This window comes from Saccopteryx leptura, chromosome 2 (assembly GCF_036850995.1).
Source record: "Saccopteryx leptura isolate mSacLep1 chromosome 2, mSacLep1_pri_phased_curated, whole genome shotgun sequence".
NCBI lineage: Eukaryota > Metazoa > Chordata > Mammalia > Chiroptera > Emballonuridae > Saccopteryx > Saccopteryx leptura.
Genome location: NC_089504.1, coordinates 344,282,797 through 344,306,758, shown reverse-complemented (window position 1 = coordinate 344,306,758; position 23,962 = coordinate 344,282,797). Strand labels below are relative to the sequence as shown.

Sequence of the window (23,962 nt, the reverse complement as noted above, 5' to 3'; positions counted from 1 at the left end):
CAGGATTTGAGCCCAGTCATTCTGACCCCCAAACCCATGCTCTGAACCACTCCACTCTACCTCTTCCTTTCTCTGAGGTCTTCTAGCTCTGACATCCTGATTTTGGATTCTCTCCATAGCTTTCTGCTCTCACCAGTGGCCCCAGAATGAGAAATGTGTTTGAGACTACTCTGCAAATCCAGAGAAAAGCAACTCCTGAGAGACGGGGGGCTCCTTATTTCCCCTGTACTGGAGATGCCAATCAAAGTTGGACACTCCCTATCAGAAGGGAACAGCCTGTGTGGAAGACAAACAAATCCTAGCTGGACAGGAAAGGGGAGTGTCCCTTGGTTCTGTGACTTCCCTTTCTCTTCCCTGGCTTATCAGCAGGGTCCTACACTTCTGATGATATGGCCCTTTGAACCCCATTGTGGCTTGAATGGGATAGCAGGCTATGGAAACCCTTTGAGAACAAGAAAAGAACATATATCTATCTACAGATTATATCCATGACATTATATATAAAGGAACAAAAATAAATCACATTTATTTATATATTTAACAAGTTCCTTTTAGCCTGACCAGGCAGTGGCACAGTGGATAGGTTGTCAAACTGGGATGTGGAGGACCCAGGTTCAAGACCCCAAGGTCACCAGCTTGAGCACGGGCTCATCTGGCTTGAGCAAAGCTCACCAGCTTGGACCCAAGGTCAATGGCTTGAGCAAGGGGTTACTCAGTCTGCTGAAGGCCTACGGTCAAGGCATATATGAGAAATCAATCAATGAACAACTAAGGTGTCACAACGAAAAACTGATGATTGATGCTTCTCATCTCTCCGCGTTCCTGTCTGTCTGTCCCTATCTATCCCACTCTCTGATTCTCTCTGTCTCTGTAAAAAAAAAACAAAAAGACCTTTAGTATTCCCATAATCATACAATTAAATCAGTGATGGTGCTGAAATTCAAACTCAAGTGAGCATGACTCCAAAGTGTCTTAACTACTAAGACAATAGAAATAATAATATACATTGACTATGGGCCAAGAACCGCTCTAAGTGCTTTAAATCTTGTAATTTATAGATATTATTACCCCCATTTTACAGATGAGAAAAATATTGCCTTTTATAGTACTTCTTAGCTCACAGTATAAACTCTACATGTGTTGAAACACACATACACTGTTATAACATGTCATATTTGCTTAAAATATATATATTGGATACTTGTTATGATCTAGAAAAATGATTTATTTCATAAGGTTATGAGCTTTTTTTCATTGTCCATCTGATTCAGTGATTTTCAACCTTTTCACCTTGTGGCACTGATATTCTACTAAAATTCTGTGGCACACCAAAAAACACATTTTTGCTGATCTGACAAAAAAAAAGATAGGTATAATTCTAATTAATTTACAAATAATAATAATAATGACCTACCTTTTAAAATCTAAAATCACTGGTTTTTTATTAAGTGAGAGGCAGGGAAGCAAACAGACAAACTCCCGTGTGTGCCCCAAGCATGGGCCCCAACTAGGATTCACCCTATAAACCCCCTATGGGGAGATGCTTCATTGCTCAGGCAACCAAGCTGTTTTAGTGCCTGAGGTGACACCATAGAGCCATCCTCAGCTCCTGGGGCCAACTTGTTCTATCCATTCAAGGCATGGCTGCAGGAGGGGAAGAGAGAGAGTGAGTGAGAGAGAAGGAGGAGATGGAGTAGTGGAGAAGCAGATGGTTGCTTTTCCTGTATGCCCTGACTGGGAATTGAACCTGGGACTTCCACAAGCCAGGTGGATGCTCTACCACTGAGTCAACCAGCCAGGACCCAAAAAGAACTTTTTAAAAAATCAGGTGCTTTCTGACCAGATGGTGGCCCAGTGGCTAGAGCATGGGCCTGGGATACAGAGGACCCAGGTTTGAAACCCTGAGGTCACTGGCTTGAGCACTGGCTCATCTGGCTTGAGTGCGAGTTCACCAACTTCAGCATGGGGTTGCTGGCTTGAGTGTGGGGTCATACACGTGACCTCATGGTCACTGGCTTAAGCCCAAAGGTCATTGGCTTGAAGTCCAAGGTCGCTGGCTTGAGCAAGTGGTCACTGGCTCAGCTGGAACCCTCCCTCCATCAAGGAACATATGAGAAAACAATCAATGAACAACCAAGCTGCCACACAAAAAAAAGAATTGATGCTTCTCATCTCTCTCCCTTCCTGCCTATCTGTCCCTGTCTGTCCTTCTCTCTCGCTAAAAACAGCAGCAACAACAACAAAAAACCCAGGTGCCTACATGTCTATAAGGATTCCTGGCACCAAGAATTAGCCAAATCAGGCACAACCTTATTATGTGACATAACCAATAAGATGCAATTCTGTTATAGTATATGACCTATATACATTTATGGTTCAAGACAGGGCATTCACACCAGATAGCTATTGTTGTGTTGGCTGTTGTTTTTAATTTGACAATCTAAGGGAAAAGAGGTCAGTTCCATGACTAAATAGTTGGATATTTTGTGTTTTAAAAATTCTTGGGGGAGATGAGACCACATTCTTCTAAGCTGAGAGGAGGACCTCATGTTGTAGCAGGGCAGAGAGGCCACATGGCGGAAAGGAGCCAGCCAAACTGGCGGAATGCTGAAGGAGAAGCCAGTTTGTGCAGGAGAAGGAGATGGGGAACAGAGGCGAATAAGTCTGGTGAGGGACTTTGATTCTAGGAAAAAAACGGAAAAAGTCAGTGGCCTTGAAAGTCCTGAATGGAAAGTGTCCCCCCCCCCCCGTGTGTATTTTCTCACTCGCAGGTTGCGAGCAGGAATAAAGGAAAAAGACTCATACACACAAAAAAAAATCTTTAAAAAAATTTTTTTACCATTAAAATTTAAAAAAAAATGGCAAAAAAAAAATTTTTTTTTTAGGGTCACTAAATTTATTTTTTAAATCATAGAATATTTCTTACAAAAGAGCATTACATTCTGCACACTGCTCTGAATAGATGCAGGGACATATGAACTATTGTTACTTTTTCTGCCTGCCCCACACCCCCTCCCAGAATATTACAATAACCACAAAGCGAAGTGTTCACAATAATTACATTGGGAGAACCTTCCTTTTTAACCACCAACGAGCAAAAATGAAAATTCACTCACTCTGCTGCTGTTAAGTTTCATTGTTAGTTTTTGCACACCCTCCCCCATCCCATTTGTAAGGAACTAAAACATTATATCTGGTGTACAGCAAAGATTTCACTATACGTCAAATGCAGAACACCTCTGAAGTAAGGGAATGCTGGGTTTTCAAACAGAAGCAGATTAAAAAGAAAAGAAAGATGCAGGACTCCTTCAGTCCTTCACTAGCCTTAGAAAAACTTTCCAGAATACTGCTTCACACTGTTCTGCAGCAAATACTATGCATTCTGTATCTGATCCTGTGTTTCTGTAATGGTATCGATCCAATCTTTGCATCCTTCTAAAGGCTCATCAATTTTGATCGAAGCTCCTGCCGCATGATTAATTTGTTTAATCTTCTGACTATTTTTGCCAACAATGGGTACAGCCACCTCTTTGGAAATAGTTACTTGTGTAGCAATAATAGGTCCACTAAGATCACCATATGAGATCACCACTAAGATCAACCACAACCCCTTGCAGAAGAATAATCACATCCCGAGCCACCCTATGGTTCATAAGCCACTTGCCATTCTGAAGGGTTCCATGTATCTATTGCAGAATCCCAAGTTTCTTCGGCACTGGAACCAAGCATGCCATCGCAATGGTCTCCAGGTCTTCCTCTTCCTTCATAGGCCATTAGATCTCCTCCTCTAGGTGGTGGTAGTGGAGGAAGAGGAAGATTTGGCACTGCCGTCAGCTCGGCCACCTTGGCCAGGAGGAGGGGAAGGAGGTCCTCGCCAAGGTCCCATATTATCATAATCTCTTCTAGATGTAGGCTTCAGATGCCCACCTTGATCAGGAGGCATTCTGTCAAAACACCTCTTTCCCGCATGGGAAATCTCATGGGACATCCACAGCGCTCATCAAACATCATTGTAAAGCCACTATAATCATCGGTTTTATTGTAAAAATTGGGATCATAAGGTTGGGCATGTCCTTTGAATGGGGGGGTTCTGCTATAAGATCAATGATGATCTTATGCGCTCTATGACTCTATCAGGTTTTCCTCCCATGAGAACGACTCTGTGGAATGGGGACAGCATTCCTGAAAAGCTTGATTGTTGTCTGAGTGTCCTCTCAAAGGTCTTTGATTTTAGGAACTTTGACCCTAATAATTCCTCCTGTCAGACTCTGATGGATCAACAGTCTCAATTTGCAAAGTCACTTCGTTTATAGTGTTGGTAATTTAAGCATTCCACAGCATCTGATTCAAGCGGGAGCTGGCTGGTTGTGGTGGGTGATGGCAACTGCAGGCCCTCTTCCAAGGTAGGGATAATTTTCTTCAGAATTTCTCCAATTGTTTCAGTATCAACACTGATACTCAATATGCGCTTGGAGCCACTGCTGTCTGGGACTGAAACACTGGCACAATAGTCTGCGTGCAGAGCCTTAATATTCTTGCCTCCTTTTCCAGCAGTCTTGCTCTGCAGCATTATGCGTAATTCAACCATCTCACCAGTGTTCCTAGATCTTGTTTTTCTTCCATATCTTTTGCAGGGCATTTACCAAATTCACCACTTGTCTTGATGTTGAGAAAGTTTTCCCCTGGCTGTTCAGGTTCCATTTCTTTGGATTATATGAACACACCAATCCCTATGCCACCACCCCGCTTCAACCAGTGACAGCTAGACATGGAACGAGTGCTGGGCCCCTGCATGTTTTAAAGTTTTTTTGTGGCACACTAGTTGAAAGTCGCTGATCTAATGTATTAAAGTCTTAGAGGAAAGGGCCTGACCTGTGGTGGTGCAGTGGATAAAGCATCGACCTGGAAATGCTGAAGTCGCCGGTTCGAAGCCCTGGGCTTGCCTGGTCAAGGCACATATGGGAGTTGATGCTTCCTGCTCCTCCCCCCTTCTCTCTCTCTCTCTCTCCTTTCTAAAATGAATAAAAAAAATAAAAAAAAAAGAAAAGTCTTAGAGGAAAGGATGTGAAATGATACAGTGTAGGTGAAGTAGTCATGGCCAGAAGAGGGGTTGTACTGAGTGGGGAAGGTCCTCTGTGCCATGAGGAACCCTGTCTGGTTGCCCTTCTGGCCGCTCAGCCTCATCCCTTCTTATTTGGCTCTGTCTAGCCAGCTGGCTAGCAGGTGGACTGCCGTCAGGTATCGTGGAGAAGAGGTGAAGTGCCAGGCTTCGGCATCAAGGAGACCTGTGTATCAATAGTAGTTGCCTGACCTTGAACAAGTTACCTAACTGTTCAGAGCCTTAGTTCCTCAAGTGAGTTACTATTTAACAGAGTTGTGAGGGTTTTGTGGTTTTTTTTCTATTTTATTTAGTTGTTTTATGGGGAGAGGGGCAAGAAGTATCAACTCATAGTTGCTTCATTTTAGTTGTTCATTGCTTGTTTGTCATGTGCCTTGACCTGGCAAGCCCAGGGTTTCAAACCAGCGACATCAGCGTTCCGGGTCAATGCTCTATCCACTCCCCCACCACAGGTCAGGCTAGAGTTGTGAGTTTGAAATGAAACCTTTTGTGTGGGACATTGAGCATACTGCCTGGCATCCTCAGGGCATCCCCATGTTGTACACCGTTCAGCCTGGATGTGCTGGGAGGAGGCAGGAACGTTCCTGGGGATGGGTTCACAGGACCGCCCGGGAATGGAGGAAGGGTGAAAGCAATCCTGGCATCTGAACTCGGTCGGTCCTGACGCAACCATGAGTCAGCCTTCAGTGCTAAGGGACCAACAGTGTTCTCAGCACTATTGGGCGTGTGCTGTGGTCATTTGGCCATGGTCCTCTCCAGTCACACTGTCTGAACGTTGTTCTTGTAAATCTAGTCTGGCTTCTTTTCAGAAAAACAGCCTCCACCATGTGATGGCATGGTCTGGCCGGGGTCAGGGAAGGAGGGGGAGCAAGTTGTGTGCAGAATCTTATTTTGAAGGAGTCAGTCTGGTCTTGGAAGAAACTCTATCCTTTTCCCTTCTTTTCAGCACCCAATAAGGAATTAATATTCTGATTTGGAGTGAGAAGGAAGTGATAAATCATAATAATTAAGACATGCAGCTTAGCATTAAGCAGTTCTAGGTTCAGATCCTGACTCTTTCAATTACTACCTCTGGGACCTTGGGCAAACCACTCCTGTTTTCTCATTTCACCCACAGATGAAATAATTCTGATATTATGGTGTAATATCATACACCATAGAAATTTGTGCAAAGCAGTCAGCGCGTGTGTCAGAGAACACTGTACAGCATGTAGTAAGTGTTCAATAAATGGTAGCTACTATTAAGTCCTCAGCAGTTGATGAGGAATATAACTTAACCATTTTCCATGCTTTTTACCAATGCAAGAGCCTGAGTTTCCTCTGATGACCATTTTCCCCTCTGAGAGGTGGTCATCCTCCTCATACCGAGTGTGCTGTCATTATGAAGATGAGGAGGCTGGGGAGAGATGGAGTAATTGTGTCTGTCCCCATCCTTCTGGTTGCCCGTTTTCAGCCAGCTGGCTCCCTGACTGCAGCCCTCCTGGTTTTTCTTGCTGCCTCCTTGCCCTCCGAAGATGTCTGTCTCCTCTCCCCAGCTTGGGAAGATCAGCCTCACTCAGCCAGAACTTCTGGCTTCCCTGACTCTCTTTCTCTCCCCCACATCTTCTCTTGTGCTCTTCTCTTTATTTTGCAGACAGTTGGGGAAGAGGTCAGCATGTGTTAATGTCTCTACACTGTATAGATGCTAATTTCAAGATGTTCCACCTGTCATTTTGTTGTGCAGGAGACCCCCAGGGTTTTACACTTCCCGTTATGTTGTTCTAGATGTGTGTTCTGGGGAAGGCTGGGGATCAGGAATGGCACTTCTCCTAAGGACCAAGTCATCTCTCCCCCTAGTCCAGGCAGGAAGGCCCCTAACCTATAATAAGAAGGGAAATTTACGTGACAGTAGGATCCCTACTTAGGAGAACTCAATCTAGGTTGAGGCCAGAAATCTCAGGTCAATGTTCAGTTGGACCAGAACCATAGTCTTCTCTTCCCAAGCAGTAGGGGTGGAGGTGGGGTAGGGACAGATTAATAAGGAAGTATATAGGGAACTTAAAGACCAGACTCCACTGGATATAGGGAAAGCAAGAATAAAAATAATACTATGTGACAGTTATAAGGAAAGTGGCACATCTACATATGGTATCAAGGAAAGATATTGAAGATATGTTATTACATAAAAAAAGAAATCATTGAACAGTATGAATATTAAATCCTATGCATACTTTTTTTTAAGTCCAAAATATGTGGGGAAGTGATTGATAAAAGAATGGGGCTATAAAGTTTTCTGTGTTTAAATATTTTGTAACAGAGATTGAGCTGCAGACAGAATTGGAAACTCTGGCTTCAGTGTGCTATGTTTCTCCAGTATTACCTCAACACCAGGGAGACCCCGTCTATACCCTGATTAAGTCTGACCCTATGTGACTACAGACCTACTCAGCACATCCTGCACCAAATCACATCAACAAATGTTTCAAGATGCTGATGACCCCACAGCTCCGTCCTGTCCTTTGAAGTGTCCTTCAATTTCATGGCTTTCCTGTCTCCTGCTACCCCCTGAGGCTTTCCAAAATCAAGCTCTTCAACCTACGGGCCTCAAAGCCTTCATAACCGCCCTCGCTCTTTGGAATTCAGTATCATCATTGCCTTTGGTTGTGCTTGTGCGAGGCAGTCATGGCAGCATCCCCCTTAAAGGGAACAAGTTTGAATCTTCTTTTCATATTTTGGCTCACTTCCAGGTTATTTAAACGATTTGAAAGACAAAATATATTTTGTAACAAGTATATACTTATGTATTCCTTGCAATTAAAGCTATTTTTATAGCAAAAACGATACATTTGAAAGCCGAAGTGGGCTTTAAAAGGCTCCCAGGAGTGGAAAATGGGACTTACCATGAAATAACCTGTCCCTAGCAAAGCCCCTCTCTGTCTCTTTGCTGCAGAACATGGGACTATCTCCTATGGCAACTTGGAAGAGGAAGGTGAGGTCTCCAGTCCCGGTTTAGCCCCAAAGGACCTCCATAACTGATCCCTAGTTACCAGGATAGAAAACATCCAAACACTTAACTGCTAAGAAGAAAAGTGAAGAGGAAAATCAGGAGAGAAATTTTCCAGCCTCTGCCAAGGGCGGGCTTGGACTTCCCTGGTCAGGAATGCCTACAACAAGCTCACCTTTGGAGGGCTCCATTCCTGATGCAAGCTTAACCCCAACTCTAGGCTAAAAATCACACTTTCTACCAAGTCACCTGTGTATTCCCTCCTGAGTCTAAGGTCATTTAGTATATGAAAATGTGGCGCCCCGAGGACATAAAATGGCTTGCCCAAGGTTGCACAGCAAGACAGAGGCAGAACCTGCCTTCAGAATCCTAACCAATGTTTGCTTGTTTTTATTCATGCTGCCTTATTTAATATTCAATATTTGCTTTTGTCGACTTTAATCTTGACCCCAACCCTAGTCCTAACCTACAGTGGGTTCAGGTGCTGCTGACCGCAACCCAGTGGAAATGGCTGGTTTTGCTTTCTGTCCCTCCTTGCTTCCTCCTTCCATCTTAGCACCCAGAATTTCCCTCTTGCCCATGTTGTCTTCCTGAAAAAGGGAAATCACAGGTGGAAGAGAAGGAATTGATTTTTTCCCTGACCTGAAGTGGGTCAGAACTGCCAGGTTCTTTTCTGCACATTGCAGAGGACCCTCCGCAGGAGGGCTTTGGGGTTTATGCCAAATAGGCCACCTCTCTTCTCCCTCTGGGTGTCTTTCTAAAGCAACCTCTTAACCCTAGCTATGGAGGAGACTACAGATTATCAGTGGCCATTACTCAAGAGCCCAAGACCCTGAGATGAAGATGTTGAAGAGAGATCATGAGACATAATTCAAGGTAGACAGGGATCCACCATGGATATCCAACTTGGATAACAACAGCAGCTGAGTTCAAGTGTCAGTGTCTGGGAGTAATTTAGGAAAGTTCGGTGCTGACAGCTGTGTCTGGAGTTGAATGTCATAGTCAAGCCAGCTTCTGGGCTCCTCCACTGCTTCAAGCTAATGAAGCTCTGGTTTAGGACATAAAGACAGCTGTGAAGTGGCAGAAGTCAGGGCTCCTGGGGGCCCAGGATCACATGCTACTTGCCAGCAGTGTGACCTTAGGCAAGTCCTTAGGAAAGGAAGAAAGGAAACTAGCATCTACTGTGTGAGTGCAATTCCATTCCCTTTCATATACGTCATCCTTACAACAGTTTAGTGAAGAGGGCAATGTCTCTGTTTTACATGGGAGAACACTAAGAATTTGTGAAGGTAACTGAAGTCATTCCAGAGGAGTGAAAAGGTGGAATCAGGACTCAGAGCTTCTGAACTCCAAGTTCTGGGCTCTTTCTCCTCAGCTTTCACTTATTTCACTGTAAAATGGGGATAATAATATACCCATTTCATGAATGACATCACATATTGTAGGTTCTAAAGTTTAGAATTGAAACCCTTCCCTTCTCGCAACCTTGGCCCTAAAGAGTTGTGGCCAGCTTCTATCTGGGAGTGCAGGCATCTTCCTTTTGCCCCTCTCCCCAATCCTGTTTGTGGGTCTAGGCCCCAGGAGACACCTGAGAAAGAAGGTATTGGGACTTTGGTTTTCCCTCTGTCTCTATCCTCAGGCCCTCTGGAAGGGTGGCTCTCATCTCCACCCGGGTTTTGGCAGGTGGCCTGACATCAGTGGGTGTTTCCCAGGGAAATTGGGAACTCTGAACCCAGCTCCAGGCCTTCTTTTCCCTACAGCCCAGGACAGCCCTAACCCCCTGCCTTAGATACTGACGCGTGGAGAAGCCCTCTGAGCTCCCAGACCCCTCCCTCTTCTCCAAGTCCCGGAGGGAAATCCCAGTAAGTCCTGGAGATCCTTGCAAGTCCTGGAGATCCCGGCAACCGAGACCAGGAAATGGATCCCGGTTCTGGGGTTACAAGGGGGAGCCGTCCAACCCCGTAGTGTGAGCGGGAAGAAAGGGTGGGCCGTTGCCCGCGAAGTGGAGGAGTGGCGGGCGCCTGGACCGGGTGGGGCTGCTACACCCGGTCCAGCCCGCCGGCCCCGGGCCTCGCCCCCGCCCCCCACGTGGCCGCCGCTGTCCCAGCCCCTGCGAGGAAGCGGCGCGGCTTCCTGCAGCTGGGGCCGGGGATATAGGCGCCCCCGCCCGGGTCCGGCGCAGCCCTGCGGCCCCTCCTCGCCAGCTCGCCACGCGATGGCCTCACTCCGGGCAGAGAGTGCGGCGGGCGGCCCGCGGATCCCCGCAACCCGCGCGGGGCGACACACAGCGCTCTACCTCCTCCTCCTGCTGGGCGGTGAGCGCAGCGGCCGGGGACTCGGGTGGGAAGCGCGGGAGGCCCTGGAGGGAAGTGGGGCTGGACAGCAGAGGCCGAAACGGGCCCTGGGCTGTGGATGAGGACAGCGCTGTCCTTCGGACAGTCCCTGGCCCCACCTCGGTAAGGATGCCGCGCCAGCTGCTTCCCACTTGGGGGAAGCTGGGGCGGGGAGCCCGCGGACAGGTCTTAGGAGATCTGGGGCTGGCGAGGAAGGAGGAAGTTTGGGGACTGAATGTGACGGGAGGGAGCTGTTACTATGCCCACTCTCTTGGGCACTGAGGCACCCCTTGGATGAATTATTCCTCCTTCTCTTCTGAGAAGGATCTCAGCCTCCAACTCACATCCACCCTCCAGACTTCACTGCCCAGATCCTAGCTCTTCCACCTCCTCCCATTTCTGCCCATAGCTATCCTGAAGCCCCAACAGTCCGTGGCTCAGCTTCTTACCACCCCAGGCAGCTTGGAGCCAGAAGGTGAGTAGTCAGCAGCAGTGGGAAGATGGCCTAGGGCAGGAGGAGAAGCAAGTCACTAGGGAAGGGTTCATTTCCCATAGGGCAGTCCTCTAAGCTAGCTCACTTCACAGATGGGTTAGAAGACCCCGGAAGAAAGTGTATTTGGAAACTTGTCAGTCTGGAAAGTGTTGCGCACATGGAAGGCATTAAAATTTTCCTGAGCTGGGACTCTCTCCTCAGCCAGAAATGTCTTGCTTGGGAACCTCTCTGAGGCTGTCCAGGTAGTTCCTATGTTTAAAGTCATGGACAATGGCTCTTGGCTGGAAATACCTGGACCAGAGGACTTGGAGGGAGGGGCAGGGTGTGGTCAATGTGCAGCATTAGTACCCACAGGGACCATGGTGGAGAACTATGAGACAATTGTCCAGTTGTGCTGGCGGGACTATAAGGATTTAATGGACTCTATCCGAGAAGACTGGTGCGACTGGACCATAATTAGCAGGTAGGGGCAGTGCTGGAGGGCGGTTTGGGCCAGGGATGTAGCCTGCTTCTAGTGGGTGGGCCCTGAATGAATGTTGGGCTCTCCTCTCTGTGGGTCCAACTCCTCCCTCACTCTAGTTCTCTCCTGCCCCCAGACCTTATAGCGACCTGCAATATTGCTTGGAACAGAATGCAGACCATTTTGGCCTGGGCTTTCCTAATCCCTTGGCGGAACAGATCATCTTTGAGACTCACCAGACCCACTTTGCCAACTGCTCCCTGGTGCAGCCCACCCTCTCAGACCCTCCAGAGGATGTGCTCCTGGCCCTGATCATAGCCCCCATATGCCTCATTCCATTCCTGGTCACCCTTGTGGTGTGGAGGAGTAAAGACAGTGAAGCCCAGGCCTAAGGTGGCCTGACTTTCCCAGCAGCCACCTTAATCCTTTCCCCTGCCACCTCCAGTGCCTGTTTCCCTACCTCCTTCTCTCACTCTCACCCCACTGCAGAGCCTTAAATTGGTGGAAATGGAGCTGGGTGGGGTCATGGCACAAATTCTGTAATCTTCAAAATAAAAGACTTCTTTTGTATACTGTCCTCCTCCCCATCCCAGTGGGGCCTGTGTCCTTCCCAGAGTCTGCCATTCCCACAGGTCCTCAGCTCTGGGCAGCAGAGCTGGAAGAATCTGTATAGCCCCACTGTTTTGTTCACTTACCTGCCCCCTACATCTCCCCCCCCCCCCCACCTGAAGGCCACACTCATACACTCCTTCTTCCCAAGGCGGGGCCTTTCCTGCCCCTATCCAAACTCAGCTCCAGGAAGCATGCAGGAAGAGACTCCCTTCCGGTCTGGACAGCTGCTGGGGAGGTGTGGGGGCAGGGGCAAGGGGAGGACTCTGCTGTGACTGATGCAAGAAGGAAAGGGGACCACACAGGAGCCCTGAATTTTCCCCTCATTTATGCCTCAGTTCACTCTTAAAGACTGGGAATAGGAACCCTGATCTGACCAACCGGAGCCCACCCCTAAGGACCTCCGAAAGAGGGCAAAGGTGGTGGGGGTTTCCTCTGCTAGGTTCACCACAGGACTCTCCCCTCCAGGTCCCTGGCCCTCATGCTACTTTGTCTTGGACCCCAGGGGTGTGGCCTACATCCTGGCTGCACACTGCCCCCTAGTGTCCACTAAAACAATACCAGAGATGGGTGTGTGGTGAAAGAAGCCCAAAGCAGGAGATTGGATCCTGAGGTCAGAGACCTGTCATCTCTATAGCAAACACAAAATTTTATTTATTTATTTATTTATTTTTTAGCAAGAGAGAGACAGAGACAGACAGACAAGAAGGAAGAGAGATGAGAAGCATCAATTCTTCGTTGTGGCACCTTGGTTGTTCATTGATTGCTTTCTCATATATGCCTGGGGGGGGGGGGCTAGAGCAGAATGAGTGATCCCTTGCTCAAGCCAGCAACCTTCGGTTTCAAGTCAGCGACCTTTAGGCTCAAACCAGTGACCATGGGGTCATGTCTATGATCCCACGCTCAAGCCAGCAACCTCGGGGTTTCAAAACTGGGTCCTCAGCATCCCAGGCCAATGCTCAGGCGCAAACACTAATTCTTAACTGGATCCTTCTATCAGCTTCCTAGTCACACTTATGCTCCCTTATGACACGTCCCCAGCCCTGGCGCAGTAGCTCAGTTGGTTAGAGCATCGTCCTGATATGCCAGGGTTGCTGGTTTGATCCCTTGGTCAGGGCACATACAAGAGTCAAACAATAAATGAATAAATAAGTAGAACAACAAATTGATGTTTCTCTCTCTCTTCCTCTCTAAAAGTCAATCAATAAATAAAAAATTTAAAGACACTTTCCCACTGTCAACATAAATGTCCAAACCCATAGAGAATTCTAAAAAGAAATTATTTGGGTTAAAACTGATGGCGTATGCCAATAGTAAGCTCTCAAATGCTCTGAAGAATGACAGTTTTGGAGTTTCTTTTATGCATCTGAAATTAAGGAGGGAACGTTAGGAAGATCACGTGAAGGTGGGAGAAAGCAAGGTGGGGACTGGATGACGAGATAGTTAAGATATGTGCTCTCTTGAGTGTGGTTACATCTTAGAAGGAGGGGCTAGAAAAAAGGCATTTTCAAAAGTGTGCTAACATAGATGCACAGAAACAATGGACAAGGTTTGTTTAAGGCAAAGATAAACCTTTTACTAAAAATGTATATGCCTAGGGCATGACTATCCCCCTATCACCTGCCCAGGTGGCATTTGTGTTTGTTACAGCAGTCTTTTTCCATCCACATCACTTTCTGGTAATATACTAGTCTCTGACTCACAATTTTGGAATGCAGACACTCTTGTAGGTCCCCTCGACCAATGGTCCCCAACCTTTTTGGGGCCACGGACCGGTTTAATGTCAAAATATTTTCACAGACGCCGGTCGGCCTTTAGGGTGGGACGGATAAATGTATCACGTGACTGAGACACGCATCAAGAGTGAGTCTTAGACGGATGTAACAGAGGGAATCTGGTCATTTTTTAAAAATAAAACATCGTTCAGACTTAAATATAAATGAAACGGAAATAATGTAAGTTATTTATTCTTTCTCTGCAGACCGGTACCAAATGGGGGTTGGGGACCACTACCCTAAACAATGAGGCTCAGTTCTCATATGGAACCTTTACCTCCAGTTCTCCTTGGGACAAACCTGCCAGGTCATCAGAACTATCTAGAGAAAGAATAAATAACTTACATTATTTCTGTTTCATTTATATTTAAGTCTGAACGATGTTTTATTTTTAAAAAATGACCAGATTCCCTCTGTTACATCCGTCTAAGACTCACTCTTCTTTTTTTTTTTTTTTTTTTTGTATTTTTCTGAAGCTGGAAACGGGGAGAGACAGTCAGACAGACTCCCGCATGCACCCAACCGGGATCCACCCGGCACGCCCACCAGGGGTGACGCTCTGCCCACCAGGGGGCGATGCTCTGCCCCTCCCCCTCCGGGGTGTCGCTCTGCTGCGACCAGAGCCACTCTAGCACCTGGGGCAGAGGCCAAGGAGCCATCCCCAGCACCCGGGCCATCTTTGCTCCAATGGAGCCTCAGCTGCGGGAGGGGAAGAGAGAGACAGAGAGGAAGGGGGGAGGGAGGTGGAGAAGCAAATGGGCGCTTCTCCTATGTGCCCTGGCCGGGAATCAAACCATGGTCCCCCGCACGCCAGGCTGACGCTCTACCACTGAGCCAACCGGCCAGGGCCTAAGACTCACTCTTGATGCTTGTCTCAGTCACGCGATACATTTATCTGTCCCACCCTAAAGGCCGGTCCGTGAAAATATTTTCTGACATTAAACCGGTCCGTGGCCCAAAAAAGGTTGGGGACCACTGATCTAGAGAATAACTGTTCTCCATAAAACACCTGTTTACTCCCTGTGTCACCTAAAGTCTTTTCAAGAACTTTCTTTTTTTTTCTTGTTGAAATATCTGCTTCTCTGAATATATGTGTATCCATTTCCTAGATATGCCTACCTATTTTTTAAGTGAGGGGGGGGGGGGAGAAGAGAAGCATCAACTCATAGTTGCATCACTTTAGTTGTTCATTGATTGCTTTCTCATATGTGCCTTGACTGGGGGGTTCCAGCTGAGCCAGTGACTTTGGGCTCAAGCCAGCAACCTTGGGGTCATGTTTATGATTCCATTCTCAAGCTGGCAAGCCTGTCCTCAAGCCAGATGAGCCCATGCTCAAGCCGGAAACCTTGGGTCGCTCTAGCCACTGCGCCACCACCGGGTCAGGCTATATGCCTATCTATTTTGTAAATATATACTTGTATGCTTCCTGAAATGTATATAGTCATTCTCTGAGACACACTTCTCTCAGACATATCAGTCCTTCTGGAGACACACCTATTCCCTAGGACATTTTGAGTTTTCCCCTGAGATAAATCTTAGCTGTTTCCATGAATGCATGTCTTCTCCAAGGATATATCTATGGTTTTCTTGGCCCATATTTGCCTTCATGCATTTTACTAATATACATCAAAGACATGCTGGTATAAGACACTGTGTATAGTATACTGTGTTGGAAAGATAAGTTAGATAAGACTTGGTTTCTGCTCTCAATGGTTTTCAACTAGTAGGGAAGCTGACATGTGCAAATAAACAAAAACAATGGACTGTGCGATGATATTTATGCAAGGGATACAAACAAAATGTTTTCTATGTGTGCAAAGGAAGGAAGGGTCACATCTAGCAGAGGTGTGATCACAGGAAGTGATTGTGGAATTGCTACATGAATAGGCCTTAGGTGGAGCGCACTCCCTTAGTGGGGAGAGCAGAAACGGAGATGAATTAGGAAACTATTGTAATAATCCAGTGTTGAGAAAAGGAGGACATGGACCAAATGTACCATGAATAGGGAAATAAAATATAATTAAAAAGTAGAAGAAACAGTTAAAAACGGGAAGGAATCAACAGGATTTGGGTATAAAGCAGGTGACAGAGAGAAGAGATTAAAGTGACTCAGGCCTTGAACCTGAGTTATTCAGACAGTAGTGGAAGTAATAATAGAAAAGAGCCAGCCTGACCTGTGGTGGCGCAGTGGATAAAGCATTGACCTGGAACACTGAGGTCACTGGTTCAAAACCCTGGGCTTGCCCAGTCAAGGCACACATGGGAGTTGATGCTTCCTGCTCCTCCCTTCCTTCTGTCTCTCTCTTCTAAAATGAATAAATAAAAATCTTATAAAAAGAAGAGCCATTAAGAGGAAGAAGTAGCTTGAAGAAAAGGATATGCAATATGAGGTAAGATGGAACAAGCTGTTATTTTACACAGTGAATTAGAAATGGAGGGGGGTGTGGAAAGAGGGGTGGAGCTGAAAACATAAGTTTAGGAGTATTCTGCACAGAAATGTTATATAAAGCCATGAAAGGGATGAGAGTTCTAAGAAAGAACTGTATTGAAAAGAAGAAATCTGAGCTTAGGTTCTTAGGAAGCACCCATATTTAAAGAATGAGGAGCCCTGGCTGAATAGCTCAGTTGATTAGAGCATCACCCTGAAGTGCAGAGGTTGCCAGTTTGATCCCTGGTCAGGGCACATAAAGGAACAGATCTATTCCAGTCTCCCCACCCCCCACTTCTTCTCTTTAAGATCAATGAAGTAAACATTAAAAATAAATAAATAAAAAATGGGGCCTGACCAGGCGGTGGCGCAGTGGATAGAGTGTTGGACTGGGATGCGAAGGACCCAGGTTCGAGAACCCCAGGTCACCAGCTTGAGCGCGACTCATCTGGTTTGAGCAAAAGCTCACCAGCTTGGACCCAAGGTCGCTGGCTGGAGCAAGGGGTTACTCGTTCTGCTGTAGCCCCATGGTCAAGGCACATATGAGAAAGCAATCAATGAACAACTAAGGTGTCACAACGAAAAACTAATGATTGATGCTTCTCATCTCTCCATTCCTGTCTGTCCCTGTCTATCCCTCTGTCTGACTCTCCCTCTGTCTCTGGGGAAAAAAAAAAAAGAACAGGGAAAAAGGAGACAAAGGGGATAATCAGACAGTATCAGAACAAGGATAAAACAGCGCCATGGAAGCAAAGGAGATGGTGCCCTTTGAAAGAACATTATCAATTATATGGTTCATTTTGCTCATTTAACATATATTTGTTGGGCACTTCTGTGAACCAGAAACTGTGCATAATGAAGGACAGATTTGGGTTAAGGAGATTTTAGAGATCATACAGGAATTTGAGAGGACACTACACATTTTCAAGTGGGGATGACCTCTGCATATTTTTGTAGACCAGGGAAGAGGAAGCAGGGGAAAGGAAGGAGGGAAGATGATGCACAAAGAAGTCCTAGAGGAAGCTGGAAAGGAAAGACAAGAAGATACACCAAAGAGTTGATTTTGTAAAGGAAGAATGACACTTCCTCCTTCGATTTCAAAAGGAAGGAATAAAAGTGGAGAGGAATTATTGAGAGATAAGTTGATTGTGATGGCAGATGGAGAGGGAAAGGTTGATAGGTAACATACATGGCCTCAGTCTTATAAAACAGAAGGGAAGAGCATTCCCCAGAGAGGGGGGACAGGTAGAATGGCTTGATGAGTGTGGAAAAGTCTTAAGAGTTATCTTCAGGGATGTGACAGGAAATCAGTAAAGGACAAAGGGTCACTGGGCTGCACTTAGAACCCAGCAGTGAGGTTAGTCAAGTAGTCAAGGAATCTGGGGCTCAGTTAGCATGTTTTGGTGATTTATTTTTATTTTTAGTAATACTCCCCAACAAGGAATGATAAAAAAGGGAGTGTGGTTGGACAAGAAGCAACAATCCTGGTTTGGGGACTGGCCAGCAGATAGGTAGGCAAGGGGACAAAATTGAGTAGTCTAGTCTGGGTAAGGAGTCAGATAGACCAAAAGGGATCTGAGACTTGAGGCTAGGAAGGTGAAGACATGGGAGAAGTGAGAGATTGATGACTATGATTAAAGATGTAAATTCTGAATCATGAAAGCAGAGCTGTTTCCAGTGATAAAAGCTACAAATGTTCTACCACAGGTGCTGCATGAAGAATGACGGAGTAGAAGGACATAGGAATTGAAGGGATTTGGGGAATTGTGAGGTGTTTAATTTAAATGGCAACTGACACAAATGTTAACATTAAAAGAAGCTTAGTATAGTGAACAAAAGCCTAGGCTGGGGTCTGGACCGGGGTTTTAATTGCAGTTCTAGTAACAAACTGGGCTGCTGGAGGAAGTCACTGCTTTTCTCTGAGGTTGAATCAGAAGACTTCTCAGGGACCTTTCTACTCTAAACGGTAAGGATTTTTAGGATAATGGCAAAGGACGGGCTGAAAGGAAGATAGACCCCTTTCTTTAGGTTGCTCCCCGTCTCACGAGAAGGGTCCGGAACCTTTCTGCTGTACTTTCTGCCCGGACGTTCCGAAGCAGAGACCGGAAGTCCTTTGCCGGGAGGTTCCGGGTTTCCTGGACTACTACGATGGCGATGAGTTTCGAGTGGCCGTGGCAGTATCGCTTCCCGCCCTTCTTTACGTGAGGCTCAGACCCCGAGAAGCCCCGCTGTGCCTCCCTTCCCTCTCCCGGAACCCGGGCTCAGCCCTGATCCTTCACATGGGGAGGGGGAGAAAGGACCCTGTCGCCACCACTCTCTGCTCCTCACTTTCTCCCCCAAACGCGCCTCGGGCAAGTGCTGCCTCTCGCCCTTTCACTCCCTGTAATTTGCAACCCACTCCCTTCACCCGGCAGGTTACAGCCGAACGTGGACACTCGGCAGAAGCAGCTGGCCGCCTGGTGCTCGCTGGTCCTGTCCTTCTGCCGCCTGCACAAACAGTCCAGCATGACGGTGATGGAAGCTCAGGAGAGCCCGCTCTTCAACAACGTGAAGCTACAGCGTATCCTCCTTCAGGCTCGTCCACAGCCCACACACATGCACTTACACACTTTGCCACATGCCCAGACTTCACACACCCTCCTTCACCCATAGTAGTCAGGTTCCCATCCACACTGGCCTTGGGAAAGAACAAATATATGGAGCTGGCATCCATTTTACCCCCAAACGCAAATGCAGCACCAAACCCTCTTGTCCTAAGCAGTGATGGGTATCCAGGTGTCATTCAGGTCTTAGAGCCTCTGTCCTGAAGCCAGGTCCCAAGCTTTTCAACCTGAGAGCCCTTTTGACTTTGAATTTCCAGTCCTGGTCATTGGGAGGCTCAAACTGAGGTACTACCTTTAGTAATTTTCTCCACCTACTCTCCCAGGAAGTAAGGGTCATTTGTTTTTGCTGCCTGACTCATAACTAAAATATCTGTGCAGGAAGGAGAGAAGACAGGATGAGAAAATGCAGTACCTTTCATTTTGTCAAGTTCTTCCTTTTAATTGCAATAGTTTGTCTTTATCTTCTTTCCCCCCCCCCCCCCCGATATCCAGGAAATGCCCATTTATATCCCACTAGGGAATTGCACATATGTGTGTGTGGAAGGAAAAGATAGGGGGCAGGTGGTTCTCAGCAGGAGACTGGTTCTGCAGATTTTTATCCCCCTCAATTTATTCCGTTAACGGCATGCCTTTAACCTTAAATCAGGGAAGCTCCCCGTGGAATCAATCCAGATTGTATTAGAGGAACTGAGGAAGAAAGGTGGGTTCAGTTCCCCAGATTCCTTGTTTTCCTGAGGGCAGGTTAACACAAGTCTTTACTTTTTTCTCTCCCCTGGCTCGAAGTCCAAATGTCTCTGTACAGTAGACAGCCCAATATCCCTCATTCTTTCCCCCACTGGTATACAAAGTTAAAATCTCTCCATCTGTGCCCTAACACCTGGATAAATGTAGAAGGAAAACGAATGCCTTGTGGACAGCAACAGTAAAACAAATTTTGAATTTCTCCTTCTGAAAGATGAGTCTCTTCTACTCCGTTCTATCTTGGTTTTTACTTTTTTGTTCCTTCTTAGAGCATGATGCTTTCATAAGTATCTGTTTTGCAGGGAACCTCGAATGGTTGGATAAGAACAAGTCCAGCTTCCTGATCATGTGGCGGAGGCCAGAAGAATGGGGGAAACTCATCTATCAGTGGGTGAGAGTATTCTGCTGCAATGACAAATGCATGGCAAAGGAGAATGGTATCTGTGCTCTGCAGATACCCGGTGTTCCCAGACCAAGACTGAGCAAAGTGGAAAGGGGCAGAAAGAGGAAGTGCAGGTCTTCCCGGCAAGATGCTTTCAGTGACTCAATTTCCATGTCTACACAGAGTTCCCTTTCTTTGCCTGTTGGAGGCCAGAGGCTACATGAGGCCATGTTTGGAGAATGCAGTACTGGGAACCACAAGTACTATTGTTGGCTGGAGCCTCTGGCCACAGAAGATAAATGGGGAAAGGAAGAAAAAAACAAAACAAAACATGGGGTCCCTCCCCCACCGCACCCTTATGGGGCTGTCCACAATATGAATGCAATGTTCTGACCCAGTGTGGGTGTGGGGACAGAGTCTGTCCCCCAAATTCCCAGCCACCACCAGCTCTAAACATTCCCAAGAGAGAAAAGAGGGAAAAAGCATCAACAACCCAAATATAACAAGCACATAAACCACCCATTCCTGAACAGGAAAATAACCAGAATGAGAGGTCACTCCTCAGACACGTGAAGGCCTGTGGTTTAGTGGTTCTGAATATGTGTATACACGTATAAATATAGCACTTGTAGGGTTTGTGGGTTTTAGCCACTTCTCTGCAGAGGTAAGAGATCTGGTTTGGGACTGGGTACCATTCCTGGGTCAGAGAGGTGAAACTGGCCAGTTTACCTCCCAGGAGATTCCCGGTCCTTATTCAATCCCTGTTTTCTGTGTCCATAGGTTTCCAGGAGTGGCCAGAACAATTCCGTGTTCACCCTGTATGAACTGACCAATGGGGAAGACACAGAGGATGAGGGTAATGCCTTTCCCTTCCCCCAATATTGTCATTTGAATCCTCTCTCCAGTCCTTGTTTAATTGACATTCAGACTTCACATTTCTTTGCCTCTGAATTCCAAATACTACATAATACAAGGTTTCTTAACTCATGACCATTATTTTCATATACAGAAAAAACCCCAAATTTTGTGGGATAGAGTTCATATTATCAGATTTTCAAGGGCACCTATGACCCATGAAAAGTTAACAATTAGGGGTGTAGATAGATGGTGAATGAGGAACCAGGGCAGGAGATTAAGCCTGAAATCTCATTTCTTGCTGAGGCAGGCTTTCTTTTCACCCTTTATTCTTATAGAGGGCTCAAGATTTCTGGGCATTAGCTAAAGGGATTGGGCCAACACCCTCAGCCCTTTAAATAGTTTGTTTCCTAACCAGGCAGTGATTTGCATAATGTTTGATTTTTACATAGTATAAATGTTCTCTTAGATCTTTTGTTTCTGCCTTCATATTCTGACCCCCAGGATCACCAAAAGTTCCGATCTTAGCTGCGGAAAGGGGGGGTGCGTTCTTTTTTTACTAGGTCCCGACTGCCCCAACAGCATTTATAACTCTTGGCTCTGCAGGCCTGTGCTTGCTACTCCCACCATTACCTATGACTTCAGTGATTCTGCCTTGCTTAGCCCACCACTCGGGCTGGGTAAAGGTGGAGGCTTCCTCAGAAAGCAAGCTTCCTGACTCAAGAGCTGGGCCCCTTGCAGGGAATGAGGTGTACAAGCTTGTTAGGGCTTGCCTCCTGCCTCATATCTCCCTGCAGTAGATTGCCACATCTCTAGACACTCAGTTAGCCCAGGGCTCCCACCTTTGTTCCTTTTAACTAGGAAGGGGCAGTTACCTGTGCTGGACCTTAACAGTCTTCTGGCATATGGCTATGCTTTGTTTTAGGACAGGTCTTTATGATGGATGGGTACAGATGTGCAACTAGGCCCTTGTCCTTGACCTCCCTAGTCTTGATTGTCAAGGTCTCTTCTGTGGCCTGTAAGCAAATAGTGTCACTTTTGTGCGTTGTACACTAATTGGGGTGCACATGGGAGTTGAGTCAGACAAAATCAAAAAAGGTGAAATAAGTATGAATACTCATTTTATGCTGACTAAAGCTTTCTTCTACTTAATGTTTAAAAAAAATTTTTTTTATTTATTGACTGATTTTAGAGAGAGAGATAGATTTGTTGTTCCATTTATTTATGCATTCATGGGTTGATTCTTGTGTTATATACCCTGAGGAGGGATCAAACCCGCAACCTTGGCGTATCAGAATGACACTCTAACCAACTGAGCTACCTGGCCAGGGCTCACTCCTTATTCTTTTTCTGGGGGGGGGGGGGCGAGAAAGAAAGACAGGGACAGACAGACAGGGAGGGAGACGTGAGAAGCATCAACTTGTAGCTATGGCAGTTTAGTTGTTTATTGATTGCTTTCTCATATGTGCCTTGTCTGGGGGTTCCAGCAGAGCCAGTGACCCCTTGCTCAAGCTAGTGACCTTGGGCTCAAGCCAGCAACCTTGGGCTCCAAGCCAGCGACCTTTGGGCTCAAGCCAGTGACTATGGGGTCATGTCTATGATCCCATGCTCAAGCTGGTGAGCCTGCGCTCAAGCTGGTGAGCCTGCTCTTGAGCCAGTGACCTTGAGGTTTTGAATCTGGGTCCTCCACATCCCAGTCCAATGCTCTATCCACTGTACCACCTTCTGGTCAGGCCCACCCCTGGAAGGGTGGGTGGCAGCTGCAGCAGTAGAGATGGCACATGTGTATCCTGGCCTTGTAAGGTCTCAGCCTCCCACTAGACTGCTCTCCTCAGAGGCTTTGAACCCCAAGGCGCTGAGTGTCCCTGACTGCCCCTGTCTCCTGTCCAGAGTTCCATGGGCTGGATGAGGCAACTGTACTGCGGGCTCTGCAGGCCCTACAGCAGGAGCACAAGGCAGAGATCATCACCATCAGCGATGGCCGAGGCGTCAAGTTCTTCTAGCAGAGACCTGTCTCCCTTTACGCCTTACCTCTCACCCTTCCAGGGCTTTCAAAAGGAGACAGACCCAGTGTCCCCACAGACTGGATCTGTGACTCCACCAGACTCAAAAGGGCTTCAGTCCAGGGATGGGTTTCCCACTTACCCCGTGTGTCTGTCCCTGGGATAGGGCGAGGCTGAGGTGCCACAAAGAAAAGATGTGCTTCTCCTTGCCCCACCTTCTCTCCTGTCCTAGATTGCCCCTGAGCCAGGGTCTGCAACCCAGCACTTTACATGTGTTCACATATGTAAGTACACACACATGCCTATACAAGCTTCTGTCTCTTCCCTCTCCTACCCCTTTAGCTGCTGTTGCCTCCCCTCTCAGGCTGGTGCTGGATCCTTACTAGGGGATGGTGGAAGCCCTGGCTGCAGGCAGCCTTCCAGGCAATATGAAGATAGGAGGCCCAAGAAGGGGCCTGGCAGTGAGAGGCGGGGCCAGACAGTGATTTATGATATTAAAAAGCTCAACCCCACTGCCTGCCTCTGATGTCACTACTAAAATGGGCATGGGGAGGGCTGTGAAGTGTTATGCCCTGAGCAAATCCCAGCTAAGGAAATGGGAGAGAACGCCTATGGCCTTTGTAAATGAGAAAGTCCTCCAGTGCTGGCAGGCTCCAATGAGCCTGCGGTTTTACATCTGCTGGATGGGCTGTGTGGGGGAGTGCTGATGGAACACAGCTTGGGGACAGACTGCTTTCTGTGTCTGAACCGGAGAAACTTAATGGCTTCCCCTTCCCTCACCAACCTCATGAAAGTCCTGAACTCCGAAGACCTTCCCTCCATCCATCTGGTCTGGGTGAGGTAGTTGAGGCCAAGGGGAGCTGAGGGGGTGGGAGGGGTAAACTGGACATGGACTTTGGTTTATTGGAAACTTTGGCAAACATAAGGGGGAGGAAGGAGAGCCCACATAGCAAAAACAGCCACTCTAATCAGGGCCAAGGTGTGGTCAAGGTAGGAAGGTGGAAGGGATGTCTTACTGGGTCCTTGATTTGGGGCGTGGGGCTTGTCCTGGGTTGCACACACCCATCTCTGTGCAGCCAGGAGGGATGGTGGCAATGGAGAAAACCAGACCTTTCCGTTGACCTCTGTATGGTCAGCCTGGTGCAACTCTGGACGACTAGTAGGGGTGGTGCTACTTA

The 23,962-nt window shown here is 47.1% G+C and overlaps 2 protein-coding genes and 1 pseudogene across 3 annotated transcripts; 2 read left to right on the top strand and 1 right to left on the bottom strand.

The window, feature by feature from the left end:
- Positions 1–3,292: 3,292 nt before the first annotated feature.
- Positions 3,293–4,701, bottom strand: LOC136393697 (heterogeneous nuclear ribonucleoprotein K pseudogene; annotated as a pseudogene).
- A 5,358-nt stretch (positions 4,702–10,059) lies between these two features.
- On the top strand, positions 10,060–11,965 carry RAMP2 (receptor activity modifying protein 2). Of its 2 annotated transcripts, none has more exons than XM_066366327.1 (4): positions 10,060–10,417; positions 10,845–10,910; positions 11,283–11,391; positions 11,525–11,965. In XM_066366327.1, the coding sequence occupies exons 1-4, from the start codon at positions 10,318–10,320 to the stop codon at positions 11,778–11,780; spliced, it is 531 nt and encodes a 176-aa protein (XP_066222424.1). In that variant the 5' UTR covers positions 10,060–10,317; the 3' UTR covers positions 11,781–11,965. The 2 variants fall into 2 exon arrangements, with proteins under 2 accessions (XP_066222424.1, XP_066222423.1); XM_066366326.1 differs by having other exon boundaries at positions 10,139–10,417; positions 11,274–11,391.
- A 6,308-nt stretch (positions 11,966–18,273) lies between these two features.
- VPS25 (vacuolar protein sorting 25 homolog) lies at positions 18,274–23,296 on the top strand. Its single transcript, XM_066364098.1, has 6 exons — positions 18,274–18,401; positions 18,615–18,760; positions 19,450–19,503; positions 19,847–19,935; positions 20,707–20,782; positions 22,672–23,296. Exons 1-6 carry the CDS (start codon positions 18,349–18,351, stop codon positions 22,782–22,784), a joined length of 531 nt encoding a protein of 176 aa, XP_066220195.1. The 5' UTR covers positions 18,274–18,348; the 3' UTR covers positions 22,785–23,296.
- The last annotated feature ends 666 nt before the right edge of the window (positions 23,297–23,962 follow it).

Excerpts from the sequence above, each read along its gene's own strand:
- RAMP2 (XM_066366326.1), top strand. The coding sequence starts at position 10,318 with ATGGCCTCACTCCGGGCAGAGAGTGCGGCGGGCGGCCCGCGGATCCCC. Across the intron at positions 10,911-11,273 it reads AGGCAGCTTGGAGCCAGAAG|TACCCACAGGGACCATGGTG; the intron begins GTGAGTAGTCAG and ends GTGCAGCATTAG. Across the intron at positions 11,392-11,524 it reads GACTGGACCATAATTAGCAG|ACCTTATAGCGACCTGCAAT; the intron begins GTAGGGGCAGTG and ends TCCTGCCCCCAG.
- VPS25 (XM_066364098.1), top strand. The coding sequence starts at position 18,349 with ATGGCGATGAGTTTCGAGTGGCCGTGGCAGTATCGCTTCCCGCCCTTC. Across the intron at positions 18,761-19,449 it reads CAACAACGTGAAGCTACAGC|GGAAGCTCCCCGTGGAATCA; the intron begins GTATCCTCCTTC and ends ACCTTAAATCAG. Across the intron at positions 20,783-22,671 it reads GGAAGACACAGAGGATGAGG|AGTTCCATGGGCTGGATGAG; the intron begins GTAATGCCTTTC and ends TCTCCTGTCCAG.